The sequence below is a fragment of the Barbatula barbatula genome (genome assembly GCF_947034865.1).
Source record: "Barbatula barbatula genome assembly, chromosome: 21".
In the NCBI taxonomy this organism is placed as follows: domain Eukaryota; kingdom Metazoa; phylum Chordata; class Actinopteri; order Cypriniformes; family Nemacheilidae; genus Barbatula; species Barbatula barbatula.
The window spans coordinates 15,308,580-15,330,802 of record NC_136784.1 but is presented as its reverse complement, the minus strand read 5'-3'; the positions used below and the strand labels follow the sequence as shown (position 1 = coordinate 15,330,802).

The 22,223-nt window shown below is 37.8% G+C and overlaps 1 protein-coding gene across 1 annotated transcript in view; it reads right to left on the bottom strand.

The window, feature by feature from the left end:
• Window positions 1-22,223, bottom strand: part of adcy2b (adenylate cyclase 2b (brain)) — a 56,200-nt gene that overhangs the window by 4,012 nt on the left and 29,965 nt on the right. The window contains exons 4-18 of the mRNA XM_079485312.1: window positions 18,152-18,301; window positions 14,408-14,556; window positions 12,946-13,057; window positions 12,178-12,305; window positions 10,021-10,179; window positions 9,542-9,674; window positions 8,118-8,294; window positions 7,991-8,025; window positions 7,739-7,819; window positions 7,209-7,278; window positions 6,842-6,939; window positions 5,967-6,051; window positions 2,944-3,081; window positions 1,214-1,330; window positions 383-564 (exon numbers count right to left, since the gene is read on the bottom strand). Coding sequence (XP_079341438.1) covers window positions 383-564; window positions 1,214-1,330; window positions 2,944-3,081; window positions 5,967-6,051; window positions 6,842-6,939; window positions 7,209-7,278; window positions 7,739-7,819; window positions 7,991-8,025; window positions 8,118-8,294; window positions 9,542-9,674; window positions 10,021-10,179; window positions 12,178-12,305; window positions 12,946-13,057; window positions 14,408-14,556; window positions 18,152-18,301 — 1,814 coding nt within the window. The remainder of the gene's footprint in view (window positions 1-382; window positions 565-1,213; window positions 1,331-2,943; window positions 3,082-5,966; window positions 6,052-6,841; window positions 6,940-7,208; window positions 7,279-7,738; window positions 7,820-7,990; window positions 8,026-8,117; window positions 8,295-9,541; window positions 9,675-10,020; window positions 10,180-12,177; window positions 12,306-12,945; window positions 13,058-14,407; window positions 14,557-18,151; window positions 18,302-22,223) is intronic.

The window sequence follows — 22,223 nt, the reverse complement described above, 5'->3', positions numbered from 1 at the left end:
AGAAAATGTATTTGTTGTTTCAACTTAAAAAGTAAGTAAGTACGTAAGCACTTGTAAAGTTTGAAGCAAAGTTTTTATGTTAACTAATATTTTGCTAAATATTTAAGGCAGCCGGATAATTTTTCTTTTAGTTAAAACAACAAATCATTCTTGTAGTGTGTTTTTTTCATGTACGTGTATATTTCAACAAGACTGTCGCAAGTGTTATTCAAACTTCTAAGGTGGAGCATTGTTATTGTCAAATAAAAAAACACCAAACAAAACCAAAAAATAGAGAGGGGGGGGGTGAATAATGGCAGAAATGAAATGAATTGTAAGATTTTACGTATCATTTACCATAAAATAATTGTGTATAAGAATGTGTGTGTGTGGAGATAAATACCGTTGCTGGGTTTGGTGGTAAAGGTTCATGCTGTAATGATCCAGTACTGTTGCATGAGTCTGGAGAATGATGACATTATATCCAACGACAGCAGCAAGCATGATTATCATCTTTAGCTCGTAGTTTATCCTCAGGAACACAGAGCATGAGATCAATCCCAGAATGCAGCTGTAGATGAAGTACTGTTGAGGCAGAGACAGACTTGTTGTAAACAACAAAAAATCTGAAACATTTTTCACTTTAAAATAAATACAAATCTGTTTTTAAACAAGTGCATCCAAATACTAGATTTGCAATAGGTGAGCTTATAAATGATATATTAGATCCTATAGAAAATACAAAATGGTAAGATACATCCAAGGCCTCTTAAAGAATTCATTCAACTTGCTTTTAAAAAGTCACAAGTCACACAACGAAACGTCCCTCATATTTTCATAGATGGCAAGGTGGTCCATGAAATATTGTGAAATTTATGTTTCTAAGAAATGTCCATACTTGACCAGGCCTTTTCATGAAACACACACCCAGGTTTGAGACCTGTGGTCAACTCTCATTTAGTGTTGTTTTCTCCACAATCTTGTTATCTGCAGAGAGCACATATACGCCTGACATTGCTCTCACAGCAATGCTATGTAGTGAAACACTTCCAGCTTAATATGCAGAGAATAGGCCATTTGTTTATTCTCTTTGTTTCAGTCATCTACAAAACAAACATCGCCTTGGCATAAACTTTGGGTTGACCAATGGAAACCATTTTCATTTGAACATTTAAAGCTTTCTGCATATTTTCCTAAAAGCTGACTTCAAAAGACGGGATTGAATGGAATTTACCGGCAAGTAGAACTTGTTGTTTGGGCAGTTTGCGTTTTCTCCATATGGACTGTCCGTACTGCTGTTGGATACGTTCAGTGGAGCTGACAGCATCATTCTGTCATCGCCCAAGAAGAACTTACAACACAACAGATGGAGAAAAACTAAATCTAGAGTATTCAAACAGAAAACAAACTCTCACTCTTAGCCAAATACATCTGTTGCAGTTTCTGATTCATATGTTTCCAGGAAATATGTTATCACACGTTTTTTTTACACAAGTACAATATGATTGCACAAAGAAATCAGTGGAAATCAAAGTAGAAGCAGATGGAAAAAGCAGAAAAGTCTGTAATCCACAAATTTGGCTGACGCTTTGTAAACAGTTGCTTTCCAGTAATTGAGCGGTTGAATTAAAAAGATGTTTATTTGATTGATTTTAGGATTGGTGTTTTCCTTAATCTTATCTCGATATTTCCAGAATTTTAAGATACTTTCCCTACTTATATGTACTGTAGAGGTACATTATTGTCATGATGAGTTACGTGTAAATTCTGTTGAATTATGCAGTACATTGCAGGCTGTGTTACAGAAAGCGTTACCGTAGTTTTTCATGTTGACCCCGTGTGAACGCCAAATAACGTAATTGCGCCCAATTTAACTTGGTCTACTAACTGACCTACAAACCAAGACAGAACCAGGCCAAGTGCTGTTGGGACTGATTATTTAAACTATAGCGCACACACAAAAAATATTAAATGAAGTTTAAGTGTAATATTACAGTTGCGCTGTATTGAAACATACGTATTCAAACAATTTGAATGTATTTTATATATGAGGGATGTATTTGAGTGTATGTTTGACCAGGTTAGCATTGTTGCTCAATAAATAAAGGCACGTTTAACAAAACCGCAACATGCCAGAACCTGCCAAACCAAAGCATCCAGATGTCTTTGTTATATCATAAAAGATCTCACGCGATGCGATCAGGTTTATTTATACAGTAGCTGGTGTGGGTATCAAAATCTTCCCGTTCGATTATGACCAACTTGTTCAAGACACCGGACTCAGCACAACCTCCGCGTTAAAAACGTTTCTGTTGATGCTTGTGTCAAAGAATTTGTCCAATGTTAATGCCGTAACTGTATGCTTCCGTGTTTTTATAAATGTAAAGCTCTTCTATCATACACATCAATATGTGACTTTTGCTGCTTCTTAGAGTTTAATGTCATTACCCCAGTAGATGTCAATGTCCAACTTCTCATAATTAAAACGAAGTTGTTTTTTGTCTAGGTTAAAAACTCCCTGTGAAATAATTTAGACACAGTTTTGTGACATTATGCTATTTTAAATGACACAAAAGTATTATAACATCCGTTTAAAAGCTTTACTAATGGGATCAAGCTGCAACCCTGGAGTGCATCAGCCATCGGTGCATACGCATGGGATGGATATGGGTGGATAAAGTTATGCACTGCAGAGCTGTATTGATTATTTTTAGCGATTGAAATATGGATTATTGACCATTAGATGGAATGGCAGCGTACTAGACTTATCATATTACCCTTATTTCTCAAGAGGTCCCTGAATTACTGAGACAAAGTCTGTAAAGCTGTTGACAGACCAGAGTGCCAATGATGAAGGCAGGGAGCCTTTCCTTGTCGAACACGTGTATGCCTGGTCCTACTGAATCTAGTGAATCACGTCCAATCTTGCCGATACGACGGGCATCAGGGAGTAGTGATACTTACCATGTTGAACACGGCCATTACCAGGATAAGTGCAGTGGTTGCCATGGTGAGCGCAAGTCGTATCCAGGGCTTGTTGGTGATGACTTTAGATGGGCCCTGAAGCCGGGGCATTGTGCAGGAGGCTGCTTTACCCCATTGCTATAGCATCAAGAGAGAAGCAAAAAATGAGCTTTGACTCCCACTAACATCATTTGCATATTTTATTCCTAATGCTCAGGGTTATGATTGTACTCCACACATTAATAAACATCACTTCATCGAGTAAATCTAATAATGAAAAATGAAGAGAGAATCTGTGTGCTCATGTTATTCATTCACGACCTGTTTTACTTTTTACTTTTACTCAATGTATTTTGAGTGAAACACCATATTGGACAGGGCACGGATTGATTTGATCTTTATTGGGAATTGATCAGATCAATGTGAAGACACTTTTGGTGAGGCTATAGAGCCATCTTAACATAGAGACTTTTAAGGTTTTAGGAGCAAGCTCCACATTTTGGTTTAATTGAATACATTTTTTACTAATCCCTGTCTCACTCTGTAGGGACCACGTCAGCCTCTTCGTGCTAAGTAATGCTGCATTGTCAGGATGAAAATAGACAGAAGCACAGTGCAACAGCATTTTACAAAAACACTCAATCTCAACCTTATAAAAGGACACTTCAGGCCTAAATCTAAAGGTAGTCAAACTAAAAACAGCTCTTAAAACCCTCTTGTCTGTGAATCATTTTATTTGTTCAATGTTTGAGCACATCAACTGAATGAGATGACCTCAGCCCCTCGTTCATTTATGTAGGACCTCACGAGCTCTCACATCAGAAAAAGAGGAACAAAGCTGAGAAACACTCTTAATTACCTTCCACACAAGCTCTAGACACACATTCATGGTTGTAAGTGGCCTACTAGAAAAGTAACACAAAACAGAGAGCCACAGAGCTTTTTAAGAATAGTCCCTCACATCCACGGTCCCCACAGGGACTTGAGTTTATAGCCATACAAAGAGACAAAGAGATCACAGTAACTCAGTGAAATATATCATCCAAGACGAAAATGAAACATGAAGGTTTTTGGGCTAGTTGGTCATGCCTATGTAATGTGGCCTCTTTTTACCATCATAAATACTATTTAAAACCACCTTGCTTATTGGCATTGGGGACAAGGAAGATGAAGCTGGGGGTTGATAGTATGCAAATCCTTTAAGCAGATAGAAAGCCAGATTCCTAAAAGGTATATAGAGAAACAGGTTATCTTGATTATATTGGTAGCTGTTATTATAGAACTTATATTCTCCTGGTCTTGTTTTCCATCATTAAAGTGTTTTGTTACGTACATACTTTCGTCAGTGTTTTCTGGCACTGAACCGGCAATTATCATTTTGTTTATTTTTTGAAGATGTTTATATTTTTCATTCTTATTTTAGTTGATATAAATGTTTTTATTATTATATTATTTATTTGTTATGTTTCTGTAAGATTATTATATATATATATTGGTTTTTATTTTCAGTTATTTATTTTAGTGCCTCAACTTCCCCGAGTCAACATTTCTAATTTACGTTTATTTAAATAAAAAAGATATTAAGTTTTATTTTGATGATACTGTAAAAATAAACTGTATGTTTTCCCCGTTTGTAACTTTTTTTTTCTGAAATGTTACCGTAGTTTAAAAACAATCTGTAAAAAAACTGACAAATTATGTAAAATTATGTTCTTTCTGTAATAAACAGCAAAGTATTTTTAGTAGACTATAGACCACAACGCAAGATGTAAACACTGGTCCAGAAGCACTTCCAGTTTAATTTAATTGTACTTTTTAATTCTTATGTAATATAGCGTAATGAAATCGCAAAGATCTTTTAAAGATATATTTGTAACATGGTTCAATAAAAGGAAGGAGGCTGGAACCGGCGGACGTGAATCAGACTTTTAAAAAAATGAACAAACAACGAAACGTAACGTAAAGTCCAGGCCTGGTCCTCTCTCATCGTACGTTCTCTCACGGCTCTCGTCCTGCCTTGCTCGCTAAAAACCCCCATCGCCCCTCACAGACCGGGGTACCCACGAGACTGTGCTCTACTCCCCCCGGGGCCAGTCTCGGGGGCTGCAGCACCTGGGGGTATGGACAGACGAGAGAAAAGGAGCCGGAAGCACAAGGAGCGACAGTGAAGAAAGGAAAAAAAAATTTCTGTCGCTCAGCCAGCCGAGAAGCTCTTCCTTTACCTCTTGTCGCTCCTCTCTTATGCTTCCGGAGCTGCTCCGTGAGAGATGCGAGACCTGTGCACGCGCAGCTGACTCTCGATATAACTCGCGTCACAGGCCTCGCACCGTTCCCTCATGGCTCATTTAAATAATGTTCCATGATTCATTTATAAATTGTTTGTTTAAACGTTTGTGTAGGGTTACAATTTATACAGTTCTTCTAGACCAGCGTTGGACAAACGTTATTTACATCTTCTGAAGTGGTCTATAATAACCTTGCAAATTTTTCATAGTTTTCCTCCATCTGAATAAATGATATGCAGTAAATCAAATATCACGATGACGGATAGAAAAATGTAATATAAAGAATATTATTTCTTCATTTTGATGACATGTTTATGATTTCATTAAATTCACAGATAAGTGAATTGACCCTGGAATATTAAATGAGATATTTTACCCTCTTAAAAGCTAGAGTAATATACAAAGACAGAGATAGAGAGACAGAAAGAGATATAGGTGTCCAACGTGGCATATCATTTTATTATAGAGAGGGCTGTTTGTCAAAGAGCTGAAAAAAGCTGTTCCTCAGACGAAAGCAAGAAAATGTTTTCCTTCCTGTCATGGCATTTTCTCTAACAAGATGGGTCTTACATGTGCGGTAACCTCTACCTATTAAATGACATTTCAATACACAGAGCAATTTCCTCCAGCAGCAGGAATACATGTAACATGTCTGTATCTAACAGGCCAAAAATGAGCCTTCGTTCTTCATTCAAAGTCTCTCAAAGGAAACCGGTTTAGATTTACTGAACAACTTACCAGTATGTGACCGGCAAAACAAATGCAGAGGATGAAGGCGAGCAGCAGGAAGGCCGTTCCGAATGAAATCCCAAGGACGATAGTTCTGTAAGAGACACAATCGCACATCATCACTGATTCTCAAAGGCACACGTTAGCTTCAATCGCGGATGTGTCATGTGTCGTGTGTTCACTCATGCATTAACTTACATGAAAAGCAAGGGATTTAGAGCAGCACATATGGAAATAAGAGCTCGGTTGACATTCACCTTTATGAAACTAAGTTCCGAGTGGTTGCTATGCATTCTGGGTAGTCACTAGTTGATTGAACTCTTTCAAGTCTCCCTAGAACAAGTCTCATTTTTCCCCGATTAGTTTTTCTGTAGTTCAACACTCATGGTTAGCGCTTTGTCCAAATAGCAATAGATTTCCTTACAAGCACCACTAATTCAATTTCTTCCTCCTATATAAGAACGTCAATGTTAAGCTCCATTCGAAAGCGCCTCATCTCACCATAAACGTGGCATAAAATCAATGTCAGGAGCACAGGGCGAGAAAAAAACTAAAGCAGCGAAGGTGCTCTCAGACAACACAGGCAGTAAATTAGAGCGACGCCTTGCATGGATTTTTCTGTCTGCCTTCATACAAAGAGAGACATTGTTTTCAAACCAGACTGTCCTTTAATTCACCGACATCCATAACCGGCCGCTCAGGGCCGTCGTTTTCAGACGATCATTGGCGTTCCCATCATCTCAGTCTTTATTCCCGCACTTCTTTTCTCTCAATTGTTTAGATGTTGTAATATTATTTTGGGTCGCCCGGTCTAAGTGCTGTGGGAGACGGCGGGTGGGAGTAATTGCCGAATGTGTTGTGCGTGTCGTGGAGGTGATACTTACTTGGGCAAAACTAACGCCTGAACTACAAAGATGCAGAAGAAAATGAGACACGCGCAGGTGACGTAGAATTTGAAGGCTGGAAGAGATGTTGCTCTGTACTGAAACAAAAAAGGGAAAAATATTATTGCAAGAAAATCTCTTTTTTTGATCAATGTATCACACTTTAAAAATGAGTGTTGTGAGGCAGAAAGAGAAAGTTTGGAACCATTCTGGCTCTTAAGACGAAATGTTATAGCACTGAATTAAACTATTATCATATCTTTTGAATTAACACAATATCGGTATTAAAATGTGAACGTTTTCTGCACATCTGTGCATTTTTCTTATTTATCTGTGATTTATTCACACGTTTCAAGGTGGAGTCTACCTCTTTTTCTAAGGTCTTATTGTGAAAGAACAGAGAGATCCTCTGAATGTCTTCTGATTTTAGCCACTGCCTGGGGGAAAGAAAGCATAAACAAAGTCATTTAAAACAATTGTTGCTCTGAATGGTTTTTGTAATAGATTGTTTAGTAGCATAAATGCAGGAAATGCTCTGAGGTACATCGTGCTGGAAAATATTGTACACTGGGGTGCAACATCTGAAAACGACTAATTAAAACGGCAGCATTTTGCAAATTGAATACATTGTTTTTTTTACTCAATTAGGAAATAAACACGATTTTAATCATTGTTTTGTTATGATGGCATGGACCTCTGACCTGCTTATTGTTCAGATGTAAATTGGATTTTCATTTTCCTGGATTTTCAATGTGAAACTTTATATTATATATTAATAAGAGGGAAAGCTCTCCTAATTCTTCCTTGTTAAACTGAAAGTGGCTCTTACTCGTGCTGTCTTTCAGAATGCATGGATTCCCTCTTACATATAAGATGCTGGGAATAATGGGTACTCACTTCTGTGAGTTGATGCCATGGATGGTGCGAATAATTCTTTCATTCAATTCCTCTTCAAATCTCTTCTTCTGCGATTTTGTTCTGAAAAAAACGATCAGGGGGAGGATGGAAATAGGGAGAGATACTTGAAGCAAGCTTAGAAATGCAGATGAGGTCACCATGTGAATGTCCTGAAGTTAAATGCCCTTGAAACTGTGCTTGTTATCACGAATCCCTGATAAATAATTAAAAGGTAAAAAAGACCTTTCTGACCTTTGTTGAATACTGTACTGCCCCAACGGCACATCCTGTGAGAAAAATTGCAAATGAACGTTCTTACAGATTCTATAACTGCATTTCTATGAATCAGAACCTCTGTATTCTCCTCCGCTTGACTCACATGTGTATTGATCTTGCCGTTCTCGTTGGTCATGCTGTCTCTATGGTGGAGATTCGCAAACGGCTTGGCTGCCCCCCATGACTCGAGGTACTGCGTCATGCGGACAGATGCCCTCATCTTGGCCCCGTCCAACGTGGGCCGAAGCCGGCAGGGGAGCAGGGGACTTCGTTTTTCTGCCTATGTGAGAAGATTTAAGACAAAGGAAACTCGAGACACAAAAATAAAGTGTATATTGTTGGATTATTGGTGTATATTGTTCTAATTAAATGTCAACAATAATCTGGATCAAAATAAAATGTATAAAATAAATGTTTGCAGGTCTGGTGGACCCAAAGCATTATTCGTTTTTTAAATCAATTCAGACATAAATATTTATGTAAAATATGTTTAATTAATCCCAAATTCCAAATTTCATGTTTAGTGTATTCCAATTAAAGGAAACATAAATTGATAATATTTGTCGTTTATCTCAGCCATATCATACCTTTATAAAAAAGTGCCATTTGTTTTTTCGTTTTTTTCTAATCTAATATCTATTCTAATCTAAATGTCTGAAATGTAAAGACATAAATCCAGTGTGGGAAACATACAGTAGATTATCAGCATTTGCAGTATATTGCATATGCTGTGCACAAATACATCTTTTTAAAGTCCAACGGCATAATGAATAAAAAACTGAAGTGAAAAACTGCTTACGCAAATAGGCATTAGCCAGTGTGTATAAAAAAGACAACTACTAACCAAACAGGCGAAAACCCCTCCAAACTCTAATCTGGTAATGATAATGGGAGTGTGGTGGGTGGCAGTGGGCTGTTATGTTTGAGCTGAGAGGCTCAAAAAGAGCAGAAAATAAATGTATGAGTCTCTTATGAGAAAACATTGCTGCTTCTGTTACCCAGGGCCAATGCGTTGTTGAAAACTACATTACGTAGTGAATAAATACAAGAATAGGCATTGTTATTTGAATAGTATAGGGTGCCAGGCATTATCATATCTGTGGGCTGTAAAGCCCACACACATCTGATCAGATGAATATTTTGGAATCTTTTCTGGGGCTTGACGCTCGGATCGGTGCTCTGCGTTAAACTAATGCAGTAAAATTAGTTTTGATAAACAGCTATTTTGTGATTGTCAAATATGGCTACAAAGTCAAATGAGCCTATTTACAAAGTCTAAATAGACTTATTTACATAATTGGTGCTCAATGTGAATTCAATGTAATGACAAAACAATTCATCTGCTTCAGTTGAAACTGTGATTTATCAACAGTAATACGACAGGAAGACATATTTGGATATAATTATGTTTACCCACTTACGCAATATAAACAAATAAATATTCAATATAACAAACACCTGAAATTAAGTATTAAGGTTAAATGTCAATCATAGATCAACTAGTTGACCCTGTACGTCATGTTTTACCTTCGGGTTGATGACTAGGTACGTGATGATGCCGTGCTCTTTCAGGTAGGAGTCTCGGCTCTGTCCGTTCCCTTTCTCGACTTTGTACGCCCCGTCCAAATGTTCCAGCGTAACAGAGGAGATGTGAACTCGCCTGGAGAGGAGCACACAAACATCACAATGAATGGACACTTGATGAAAACAGGTGCATGACAAGTAGTTCGCACATTTTCCAACGCTCGCTGAGACAATGAAGTTGCGATAAGAAGAAATGAACTGTCCTTTTCAAAGAGGAGTAACGTCATAGGCGTTCTTTTTCATTGTATTATGTGTTAATCAACAAAACACTCAAAAGCACAAAAGCGAATTCATTGTTACTCTCAACAGAGCTTTTCTATTAACGTCAAGAACACTTCATGAGGACAGAAGCACTTGTAGCGAATATGTGAAAACCATGAAATGGGGAAAAACTAAAGTCATACCCCTGAGGCTGATCTTACCCAGGTACACCTCCTGCCTCCATGTGATTGGCCAAGGTGACGTCATGCGACCAAACATCATACTGCCATTTTTGGAGGCCAATCACGCCGCAGAGAACATTCCCAGAATGCACTCCGACGCGCATGTTGATGTCAACCCCTGTGGCGTCCCTCACCTTTCTAAAATAAAACATGAAGTACTAGTCAAAATTTTAGACATAATAAATGTTTAGCAAAACAAGTCTGTCTTTTATTTTAGCGCGTTAAGAAACACAAACTGTCATTTTCTTCCTGTCATAAAGACACGAATATAAAAAACCATGTGGCACATTTCACACGCATAACACCAGTAATATTTATAGCTAACTAAATATCATAACTAAATATCAGAAAGTGTCAGGACTGTTGCACTACGAGTTGCTCTCTGAGGGAGTGTGTCTGGTGTCTATATTCATTCAGCACACAGACCGTTCTGGACATCATCCAACGCTCCAGATTAAGCTGTGTGAATGTTAGGAGGTCCCCTCTTCGATCAATATTAAATTATACTGTATGTTCAGGCTGGATTTGCTTTAGGTATAAAGCATGGCTTTGCAGAAGCATCATTTGTTCTTGTATACTTCAGTTGGTAGGGCATTGTGTTAGCATGGCATAGGTTATGGTTTTATCCTGAGGAAACACACACAGTGAATGAAACATTGTAAAGCTTCTATGTCCTGTGAGTTAGCTGGAATAAATGTGCCTGCTAGATACGTAAATGTACTATATAACATATTCAACGCCAATTCAATATTAAACTTTTAAAAGTTCCAAATGTTCGTATAGTTAAAGGTCCAGTGTGTCATTTTTTGGAGGATAGCTTTTTTTGGAGGAAGGGTCTGCTTGCGTGGAATTCGCCATGTTGTTTCTATAGTAGCCCTAAACGGACAAACTGCTCTATAGAACGCATTTGTAAATACATTATCTCCTTCGGCAAAGAAGAGATAATCTGACGACATCTTAGTTCTGTGTCAGCAACCGTAGTGCTTTGAAATGGAGGGAGGAGGGGTGGAGTGAGCCGTTGGTTGCAATTCACATCCTCACCACTAGATTTCATACACTGGAACTTTAAGTCATCTATTTACTTTATTAAAAAATACTACTAAATTTGTTAACTTCCAGCCAACACCTATGACCTCTTTTCAATCGAAAGGTATACACTATAGACGGTTTTAAAGTAGACAACATTAACAAACGTGTTCGTGGACATTTGTAAACAGTACAGTGCGTGTAGATTATTTCTGATAACAATCATAAGAAACCGAGGAGAACCGTTACTTGGCTAAAGTTTTGAATTTAGACTGCGATACAAAGTTCAACTGCTAGATGTCAATGTACAATGTTTTCTTTCAAACTACATTCAATCCAATTCAACAAATTGTCTTTTTAAAACAATTATTAAACATTAAAATAATGTAAATTAATAATAACATAAATTAAATAATAACATAAATAGTCACTAAAATAAAGACCAGAAGTTAACTGCAGTACAGGCGCACGCATCTGTTGAAACTGTCTATATTTAAAACGTTTTGGTGAGCACTTGCTTGAAATCCCCCCCAAAAAGTATTTTCTTTACATACTGTCACAGTCCCGTCTGTCCCCATGCCTGTTCCCCCGAGTTTTCCCCCCCGGACTACACCTCCCAGTATTCTCCACGCTCCCTCACCTGTCCTGTGTTTCTCATCACCTGCACCTTTCACTCATCAGCATCATCACCATTGTGTTCCTTGTGCTTTGTCCTGTCTCGGCACAAAGTAAGCAGGCGCAGCCCCTGGCGCCTCTTCAGGAAGGTCTGTGTGTTTCTGACAGATCATTTCAGCGTGTATCTGTCACACAGCATCTCTCGTTTTTTGAGAATACAATACGACATTTGTGGGTACTCTGTTACCCCTTCAAATGGATTTGTGTGTGTATGGCCGCGTGAAACATAAAAATTCCACGTTGCTACAAGTTGGATTTAAAGTCAAATAAAGTGATATTGACATTAGCCCCAAAATCGTTCCTGACAGCTACGCTTGTCATTATATGAAATTATTTGACAGCATACTGAAATTGACCAGAATTGATCTGAATGAAATACAAGGCAGTGTAATAAAAGGTGATCCGTGTTTGAGAAAAGGCTGCATGCTCTTTTACTTGATGGCCTCACACATATCCAGCCCCATCTTCACACAGTTCTTAGCGTGGTCGCTCAAAGGGTCAGGCAGCCCAGATACGCAGTAATAACAGTCACCCAGGATCTTGATCCGCATACAGTCATTGTCCTACAAAGAAATCATTAAAAAGCAATCTAGATGTTAATATGTTAGACATACTTTATTTAATTGACATTCATACCAACAGAGTCAATTTCTCAAAAAGCCAACCGTGAGAAGTAGGATTAGAACCAACACCAACATCTGGAGATTACAATTCTCATAACCTGAGAAGGTCAAACAGACTTGAGTCTGGCATTTTACTGGGAAATACGTCATACAACGCCATGCGTAGAGCCCATAGCATTTAGCGAGAAGAGTTGTACCAATGTATATGCAATACATGTATACAACAAACCCCATCAAATGTAATGGCTGAAACATGTTAGTTCATCCCTCTAAATGACTATTGTCAAAAGTGGGATTTGTACCCAAGCTTTCATTAGGACACTAGAATTCTCACAATCAGAGAAGGCCAAATGTTCTTGAGTCTGGCGCCATAGACCGCTCGGCCATTCTGACAGAATAAACCAGGAGTTTCCAAACCTGCTCCTGGAGAGATACCGTCCTGTAGAGTTCACCTCTAACCTCTTTCTACTAGACTTTTAATTTTTTTGGTCCTCTAATAACTAAAGGTTATTAAAAGTGTCTAGATTATTATGGAGCCACCATAATATTTTATTATCATGTCTATCAATATATACTATACCTTGGCTATCTGGTCAAATTTGCCAAAGAGCTCATTCAGCATGTAGACCAATTCTCCAGGAGAACAGTCACTGGCTAGACGGGTAAATCCAACTATGTCAGCATACAGTATGCTGCAGAAAATATGAGAGAAAACTCATGAGTGCTGTGCGAACTGGTGTGGAGCGTCACATTTTTTATGTAATGGCACTTTATTTTCATTGAAAGCATGTGATCTAATGCTGCCAACGGGTGTGCTGCTCAAAAAGTTATATTATTATTTTCTGTGATATTTAGTCTGTATTGCACCTGGAACTCAAGTGTGGCTCTAGTGTAACAACAGCAAGATTGAGGGGTTAAATTCCTCATTTTATTCTGATAAATCGTCGCCTCAGAATTATAAGGTTCTATCTGAGATTTTGGTCAAAACTTAGTTATTCACATATACTTATTCTGTGACAACTTATTTACATTATGCCATGTTTGCTTTTAAATGTGTGCATTTTGGGAATTGTTTCAGGAAAACAGAATCGAATTATTAATTGGTGCTGTAAGGTTCTATCTGCGACCACTACGCACTACTGCAGACTTTTGTGTTTGCTCAATGAAAGCCAATGAGTGCCAGTGTTGTTTGGTTACCAACATTCTTCAAAATATCTTCTTTTGTGGTTGGAAGTACACAAGAGTAAAGAAATGATAAAATCGTTTCTTTAATTTTTGTGTGATCTATCCCTTAACTACTCATTACACACTGACATGACTAACAACATGCAGAACTAAATGAATGAATTCAGACACAACTGTGGACACAACAGCACAAATATTATTTTATGTGGCATTTGATGTGTGAATCAAAATGGAGTTGTGCTGTATATGGGAAAACATCTGTGTGTCAGATATGGATTGCCGCTTGTCTACACAAAGCCTTATGAATATTATCCAGATGCCCAGAAACCCTCTTCGCTATTCTTCAATCAGTGAGATCGAGCAGGTCTCTCAACAGCCTGCCACAAAAATGACAAACATATTAAAGGGGAGAAAGAAGCGCTTTGAAAAAGATCGCTTTGAACAGGATTCCATGTGCTTCAGTACAACAAACAAAATCTCATTTACTCCGGATGAAGTGCGTCTTCAGTATTTTACCCTGTTTGGCTGAAGATTGTGTGTTTTTCCCTTTTGATAGAATGATAAGAAACTGTCTAATGGCCTAATGGTTAGAGTGTTGGGCTTGTGATCAGAAGGTTGCCGGTTTTTAATCTCAGTGCCAGCAGGTCATGACTGAAGGGCCCTTGAGCAAGACACCTTACCCCTGATTGCTCTGCAGTAATGTGACACTGTATAAAAGTACTTGTAAGTCGCTTTGGATAAAAGCGTCTGCCAAATGAATAAATGTAAATGTAACCAGTTCTTTGTATTCAGCACATATTAATGATATAGCATACACATACAGTTTGTATGTATTCATGTTGTACAGTAAGTCCTACCTCACATTGGTGTGTCTTTGTACGTAGAGGTTGTGGAAGTTGTTGGTGTTTTCTATCTGGCCAAAGTTTGGCCCCTTCAACCTCTGGATGATCTCGTCCTTCATCACTCTTGCAATGTGGGCGGGGAGCAGCGACAGCAAAAGGCGTTCCTATTGGTTAAAAACAGAAGTGAGTTAGTCATGCTTTACCTTACTTGAGTACAATAATATGTAAAACATGATGTGAAATTTACAAATAAATGAATGCAACATGACCGGATAACGCTTTAGATTACAGCCCGCAATGTATTGTATCACGTCATTTAACAGAATTGTAAGTTGTAAAAATAATGTGGAATGTGGAGTTGTTCTATTTGGCGACAGGCTACAATAAATATATACAAATATGTAGTGTAGATGACTAGATGTACTGTACATCATCGTTACAATTCGTTACGAACTCTGTTTTTGCGGGCTGTAATCTATAGCGTTGCCCTTAATTCTTGTCACATGACATTCCAAACAATAAAAAAATGCATATAGTACACACCATACAGTAAAAATAGGTTGTCTGCTAAGATCTTCCGACAAAATCATCCCTATCTTTGCACTGTTCTGAACACTTGTTTACTGATGATGATTGGATTTTCTGGAGTGTAAGTAATAGAGAATTTGAGAAAAACAAGTGAGGTAGGAGAACAGATTGACTCACGGCAGTGTGACAGACGTCTCATGTTGCTAATGATGTACAATTATGAAAAGCCCTCAAACTGTAATAGTGATTGTAAAAGAAACATGATTCTACAAATGTGCACAGATGCGTAGCTTCCCAGTCTGTTCTGGATTTAAACTTCTGTATTACAGCCTATATATATATATATATATCTTCTTTAACCTTGGGTTCACCAATGGTTGTAGACTGATATCAGCCTGAAATTTAGCTTAGCACATTATGACATATGAAATACAGTGAAAAAAACATTACAACAAACAAGTTAGATGGCTTCATGACAGTAAAAGCTCACATGTGTGTCACCAGTTGTAGTTCTGGAGCTTGAGGGCTCACATGGTGCATTTTCCATTTAGGAAAAAGTTAATCTTCCTTAGTGTTTCTTGTCCAACATTGTGGCTCTGTCTTGTATGTGATGTTCTTCATTTATAAATCCCTTCGGATAAAAGCATCCGCTAAATGACTAAATGAAATTTTAACGTCTATATTTATCATGCACGGTAATTACAGTGGGTCCAAAACTCTGCAGAAGACACAACAACGTTCTTTTTAAATAAAGATGAAGCAGAACATAAAATAATGCATTTGTATGTGGATTGTGATATTGGGAGTGGACTAATCATTCTCAGCACATTCAGCTGTTGTTTTTTATTTAAAACAGGAACAAAGACGGAAGTGGTTTAAATTAGAATCAAATAATATGTTGTTGTCGAAAATGAGATAACCCCACGAATGGATTTAAATGTAGTGGTGTGTCTTTAGGAAGTAATGTCATCATATGAATTAATCATGATGTTATTTGCTTTTACAGTAAACAAGGGAAGTATTATTCATATTAATTTGAAATATAGTGGCAACTAAACATGTTTTATGCAGCATACCGTATATTACTGAATCTAATCTATATAATATGAATGAGAATCTGAATGACACGACCCCTGTAAATTGCAGTGATTTTTATATTTCAAAGTGAACACTCACAATGTAAAATGAGGGATGTTGTTAATTACGCTGATGGTCTACGCTGAACTGATCTGATTGTAATGACCAACCAGTGAGCAGCCCTGCAGGAGGCAAATGATGAATCAGTCCAGCGTGATTCACAATAGAGCAGAAACAACTAACGGCTGATGAACTCCCTGATGAGCTCCATTCTCACTCGTGATCACAGAACATACAAATCACATCGCATACTGCGCAGTGTGCACACAGGTGTATGTGTGTCTTTGTCAAAAAACACTGAGTGAAACATTGTGCGCTTTTAGTACATAATTTCAATCAAATTATTTTATATTAATTTTGTCATAACAATATTATTATTGTATTATTATATAATGCATATTTTAATGTGCATATTGATTTTTATTTAAATATAATAAATACATAAATTGATTTACTAAATAATTTACACAGTGTACACACATATATATATATATATATATAGAGAGAGAGAGAGAGAGAGAGAGAGAGAGAGAGAGTTTGGTTCCAAAATGAGATTAGATTTTTTTGATGCGACGACCATACTTTATGTACGAAAAACAAACCAGAATAAGACTTTAATCGATATATTCTCCTCTCTGGCGTCGAGCACGTCTTCCTCAATATCAAAATCATCAGACATTTTGCGGCGATCAGCTTGTATCATATATAGTTGCGTTTCCGAGTTGTCGGTCAGAACGCAGGCGTCCGCCCGCACCAAAGGTGTGGAAGTGCTCTCATGAATGCGCCCTATAGACTGACAAACCAGAAGAGATTATATCGATGAAAGTCGTTATTTTGGTTTGTTTTTCACACATAAAGTATTGTCAACTGAGCCACTATGAGTGGATACTCTCTCAGATGTCACCTTAATATCTTTATTTGTGCTCTGAAGACACCGGGACGTCTCAAAACATGTTTATCTCATGTGGGTGGGTAAAAATCTCACAAATTAGATTTTGGGATGAATTGACCCTTTTGGGTCAAGCCCAACAATGGCCCAAAGGGAAATACACATGGTCATGTCTATTTTGCCGCACTCTTCATCGAATAAGTAGATACGCCAACGGATTGGCCAATCAAAAATATTCTAATAATTCTTTGCCAACACTGTCTGTAGATGCTAAATACAAAATCAGGATCAGAAAGAGCTTCCTTGCCAAGTCTTCTTGTACACACAAGGAATTTGTCTTAGTGATAGAAGCTTCCAGTGCACATATAGTTTAAAAAAAGTGACAAGGCACAGGTAACAAAAATAAATATGTGAGAGACAATACACATTTGACAAAAAGGACAATATTGGACCATTTAACTTTTGGTGCAAATCAGACAAACGGTCTAGGACGAGTTTGAAAAAAAGATTTTGTCAACAAATAAAAAATGGCTGCAGAATTTTGTGATGTAATATGAGGCCATATGGTACAATCAAATCTGCGTCCATCGAAGGGTTCGTGAAAGAATAATTTAGTTTCTAGGACTCTAGCAAAAATGTGTGTGGAACTTTGAACTGGTGGTGGCGCTATATTTGAGTTAAAGACACCGACTTTGCTGTGATTAATGTTGATGGTGTCCTCTATATGTGTGCCAAATTTCATAACTTTTCACCATACGGTTCTATGGTAAACCCCTAATAAAGTTTAAATAATATAGAAAGCACTGGTGTGTGTCTGTTGACTGAGTGTGTCTGATCATTTCTGATGGAGCAGAAGTGCTGCCAGCGATCTGCTTTTATCTCAACACTCATATTTCACCACTCGACTGACGCCACTGAGACACACTTTATCATTACTTCACATGAAACAAATCAATGAGCACAACTGACCCAAGCGAGGGAGGGCCTTGCGTTGACTTCCTCCCCACCCTTATCCAACAGGAAAAACAATGCTATTTTGGGACAATTCAACTCTCCCCTGTCTGCCTTCGGCATATAATGATCTTTTTCATACAGCTGCAGGAATGACTCACGCTAAAATCTAGCCGATATTACCTTTCTCTCCATTAACCAAGCACCATGCCATTTTGCACACTGTTCCCTCTTCTCTCTGAAAGTGCTGATACCTGCTGATGTTTCTCAAACTCCAGTTTGATGGGAGACTTGATGCAGTTGCAGGTGTCATGGTAGGTCTGTTTCAGGGCCAGGTCCATCAGGTGTTTGTGATAAGCTCCGGCCACATTTCCACAGATGAAGATGATGATATTGGCCAGGATCTAGAGAAACACAAAACGACATCAGTCAAAGAGACCATTGAAACATTGAAAATATGTTAAAACCGGCATTGCCTTTCTGCTCAGGTTTAAGCATTTGTGAGAGAGCTATTGACATATAGACCACATTGGAAGACGTAGACCACACTGGTCGCAAAGCATTTCCTTTTTGATTTTTGTAAGAATTCATTTATATCGTCACCATCATTCCATAACCTTGGATGTCCAAATAAGCAGTTTTTTTTGAAAATTGAAAAGTCGACAAGCACTTTTTAATACTTTTTATAGGTTAGATATTTGCAAATCCCGGTGATAAACATAAAGGGTGACTTATATTAAGGATGTATGCCAAAAAAATTAAATCACGTAATATGGAGATTCAAGGTTTCCGAAGGAGGATACAAACCTGAAATTCAAAGTGCTTCTGGACCAGCATTGGTTACGTCTTCCAAAATGGTCTGTAAAAATTTGCAGTCAGTAAAAGGCTACAGTATATAGTATTTAATACATCATTAAAATACAGTTCAAAATGTATTGTTGTGTGTATTAAATACACTTAAAAAGTGTACTGTTAAACTACACGCACTTCTGAAAAATATGTACAGAAACCCAAATGGCTTTTGATTGAGTTTCAAATGACAGAGGAAAGAACACATTACCGTAAGATACAATCAGCATAAGCATTGAGAGAGATAACGCAAGTGTTACATTGATTTAAAAGATATTGATCAGGAAAAGTAAATTTGATTCAGTCCACAAAGAGCTTTCAGCTGCCAAGTCAGCCTGAGAGAATGTCAGTAAGTACACAGAATATTTGAATGAAAACAAAGTGAACATTCTGCTATTATCCATGACACATGTGAAGTATGAATAATTGGGTTGATTGGGAACAGCTGAATTTGCATACAATAAAATAATGATTAAAAAGACAAAAAATATTAGTGAATGCTTTAGGCTCATGAATATTAATGTAAAGGTGCTTTAAAGTGCTATCAAAAAAGTTTGTGTGCATTTAATGTTTATAAATGGTAATATTCCTAAAAATAGCATTCCTTTAAAAGCTTTTTTGTGTGTTTGGTCAAGCGTCTCTTCCATTGTAACTGGTGGATCAAACTTATTTTCTGTGCAAATCGACATTATGCCACAACAGCTGTCAATGGAGCTTAACTCTGTATTGAAACCTGAACATTCCTTTCATTTGCCTCACTGACACGGTCAATCTCATCTGCAGATTCTCTCCATTGTGGCATCCATTTGAGTTTAGAGGTGAGCACAGTGAATAACAGCAGACGTGGTCATTAAAGTTCACCTCAGACTGCGCAGACGTCTCCCATTTTAATAAATCTAGAACATCCTGCTGATATCACTTACTGACAGAAGATTAAACATCATCAATTGCAGGCAATGGCGCACCAATCTAGATCAAGTAGGAACACAGTCAATAACAGCTCCTTAACACCATATGAAGGCACATTCGTCCACAAATTGAAAACGACAGATCTAAATTTAGCAGAGATAATCGTTGAAAATCATGTGTCTGAATCTGTCAGTCATCGTAGGTTGTCTTTCTATGAAGGTACCTCATGAGGGAAGGGGTTCTGGACAGGCTTCCCATACCAGAATGTCACATGTAACAATTTAGAACAAACTCAAGTAAAATACGTTTCCATGATTGTTTTTTGTCTGTTCTGAAATGTCTCTATGTACAAGTCATTGATGAGTTTAGGTGATGAGTGTTTGGCTTAAAGGTGTTCAGTTTGGTTCAGCTCTGGGCTTTATGCAGACCAAGGGTCTCATTTTGAAACCTTTATTTCAAAATAAAGGTCATTTCACCCTTAAAGTGTATCTCCACCCAATCTCTTCCTGATATTACCATATATGGAGATTAGTTTAACTATACATAATGTCATCTGCATATCATTTACATGTGCTTATTTATTAAGAGCCAATGGACCGCTCCACCACCAGATCGGCAGTGTCCACAATATCATCAAAGTGTGCACCGTCGATCCTTGTTCTCGCTAGAAATGTTTTACATACATTAAATATGTTATAGAACACGAGTTCTACAACTTAGTTTAAGAGAAAAAATAATGCACCACTCACTCCTCACAACGCTCAAAGAAATATATATAAAAATATACTTGAGTGCTTAACTCCATTAATAAGAGTGAAATATTTCATCAAATCTTTTTATAAGAGAAAACAGAGTTTAAAAGGATTCTGCCTGAATTATTAGACTTCATTCACACCAGTAAAACAATGTGTACGCATAGTCCCGTTGTGAACAATGTGACAGTAAGACAGTGCCGATTAAATATTTGTGTTTATTGAAACAATTATCACGCACTACAAGCGCAAATGACACTGCTGGATTTAATCTTTGTGATGGATCTAACGTATTATATAGAGTGAAATTAAGTGTATGTTGTGGCATTAATACTTATAAGTGATAATTATTCTTCTCACATTTAAATTCACAAACTCGCCATCTGTGTCGCCAGTTCTTTCACACTAGACTGAATCAATCATTTCTTTTTTAATCTTGCTTTTCTACACAGGTTGGAATTGAAACAGATGTTGGAATTGAAAATGGCCCTTCTCAAACTGTTTCTATAAAATAAAAATATGTCAAATAAAAAGCAAAAAACAGACGTGTGCCCACAGAAATTACTAAATTAGTCAAACCTGTTCATTAGAATGAGATCTTCATATTTAGATTTTTCTGGAAACAACAGTAGATCACACATTCATTTCAAGGACAACCCCATTAGAGTCTCTGTGTAAAATACGAAAACACAAATGTGTGAAAACGGTGAGATGGTTATTAAGCCTTCAGTATGTACTCGACAACCAATGGTGGACAATATGCTGCTCAAGATACGTAACAACGTTGTCCTCACACAGATCTTCAAAAGCGACGGAAGGCGCTGTATTTTGAATGCTGGGCAAGGTCATTTAGTAAAAAAACACTACAGGCCCCATTTTAAACATTTAAGCATATTACGCAGATGCACTTAGGGCGTGTCCAAAAGCAAGTGTATTGCTATTTTAATAGGGTCACCATTAAGGAGGACGCACCTGAAATACTGGCCAGGACATGTCCGGGAAACATGTATGGTCACCCTACTTGAATCCCTGGATATGAAAATGATAACTGCTTCAGACTGAAACTAGCAAAACAGGCGTCACACCTGGCGTTGCATTACACCGCTAGAATGAGAGGTCCCTTTGTGTCTATGCACCCAGGTTCAACTCAAAAGCACTTTTTAAGCCCTTTCTCAGCATATGTGTGTTTAAAGTTTTGTGTATGTTAATGAAGTGGTTGTAAAGTGGTCAGCTGGTTTTAGTGGTGCAGAAAATGTATACTTCATGATGTTTTATTAACAAGGTTCGGAAGGAGCATGTGCGAAAAAATCGAACCCGGCTGGCTTGCTATGACTTAACGGACCAATCAGATAATCAACACGACTGGCTTTCTATAACTAATCTCACCAGTCATCCTAGCAGCTCGGGAGAAGCCCCCACAAAAAGACAAGACACCTCTCCTTCCTTCTCTCTACATTTTTGCAGCATCCCTCCTCCACCCTGACTCCTCACCGTCAGCCTGTTTTTACCACAGCTTAACGGGGGAACAACCTGAGTCTGGGCACATACTGGGCCAGGGGCCCTCTCCCTAGACAAGGGCCGGGTGCTCGGAGTTCGGGAGGAATTACCATGGTCCCTCCCCCGGGACAGCACATCAAATAAGTATACAATCCGTCCCACCTTATTATTGTCACGGCGAACTTGTAAAAGTACAAATGTTAAGTACAAGGATTCCTGCAAACGGCCATTTTTGTGCCTATATGACTCAACATGTAATACTCATGCGCATGGTATCACCGTTTTCAAGTTTACATTTTTTTGTAGAAAATGTTGTGTA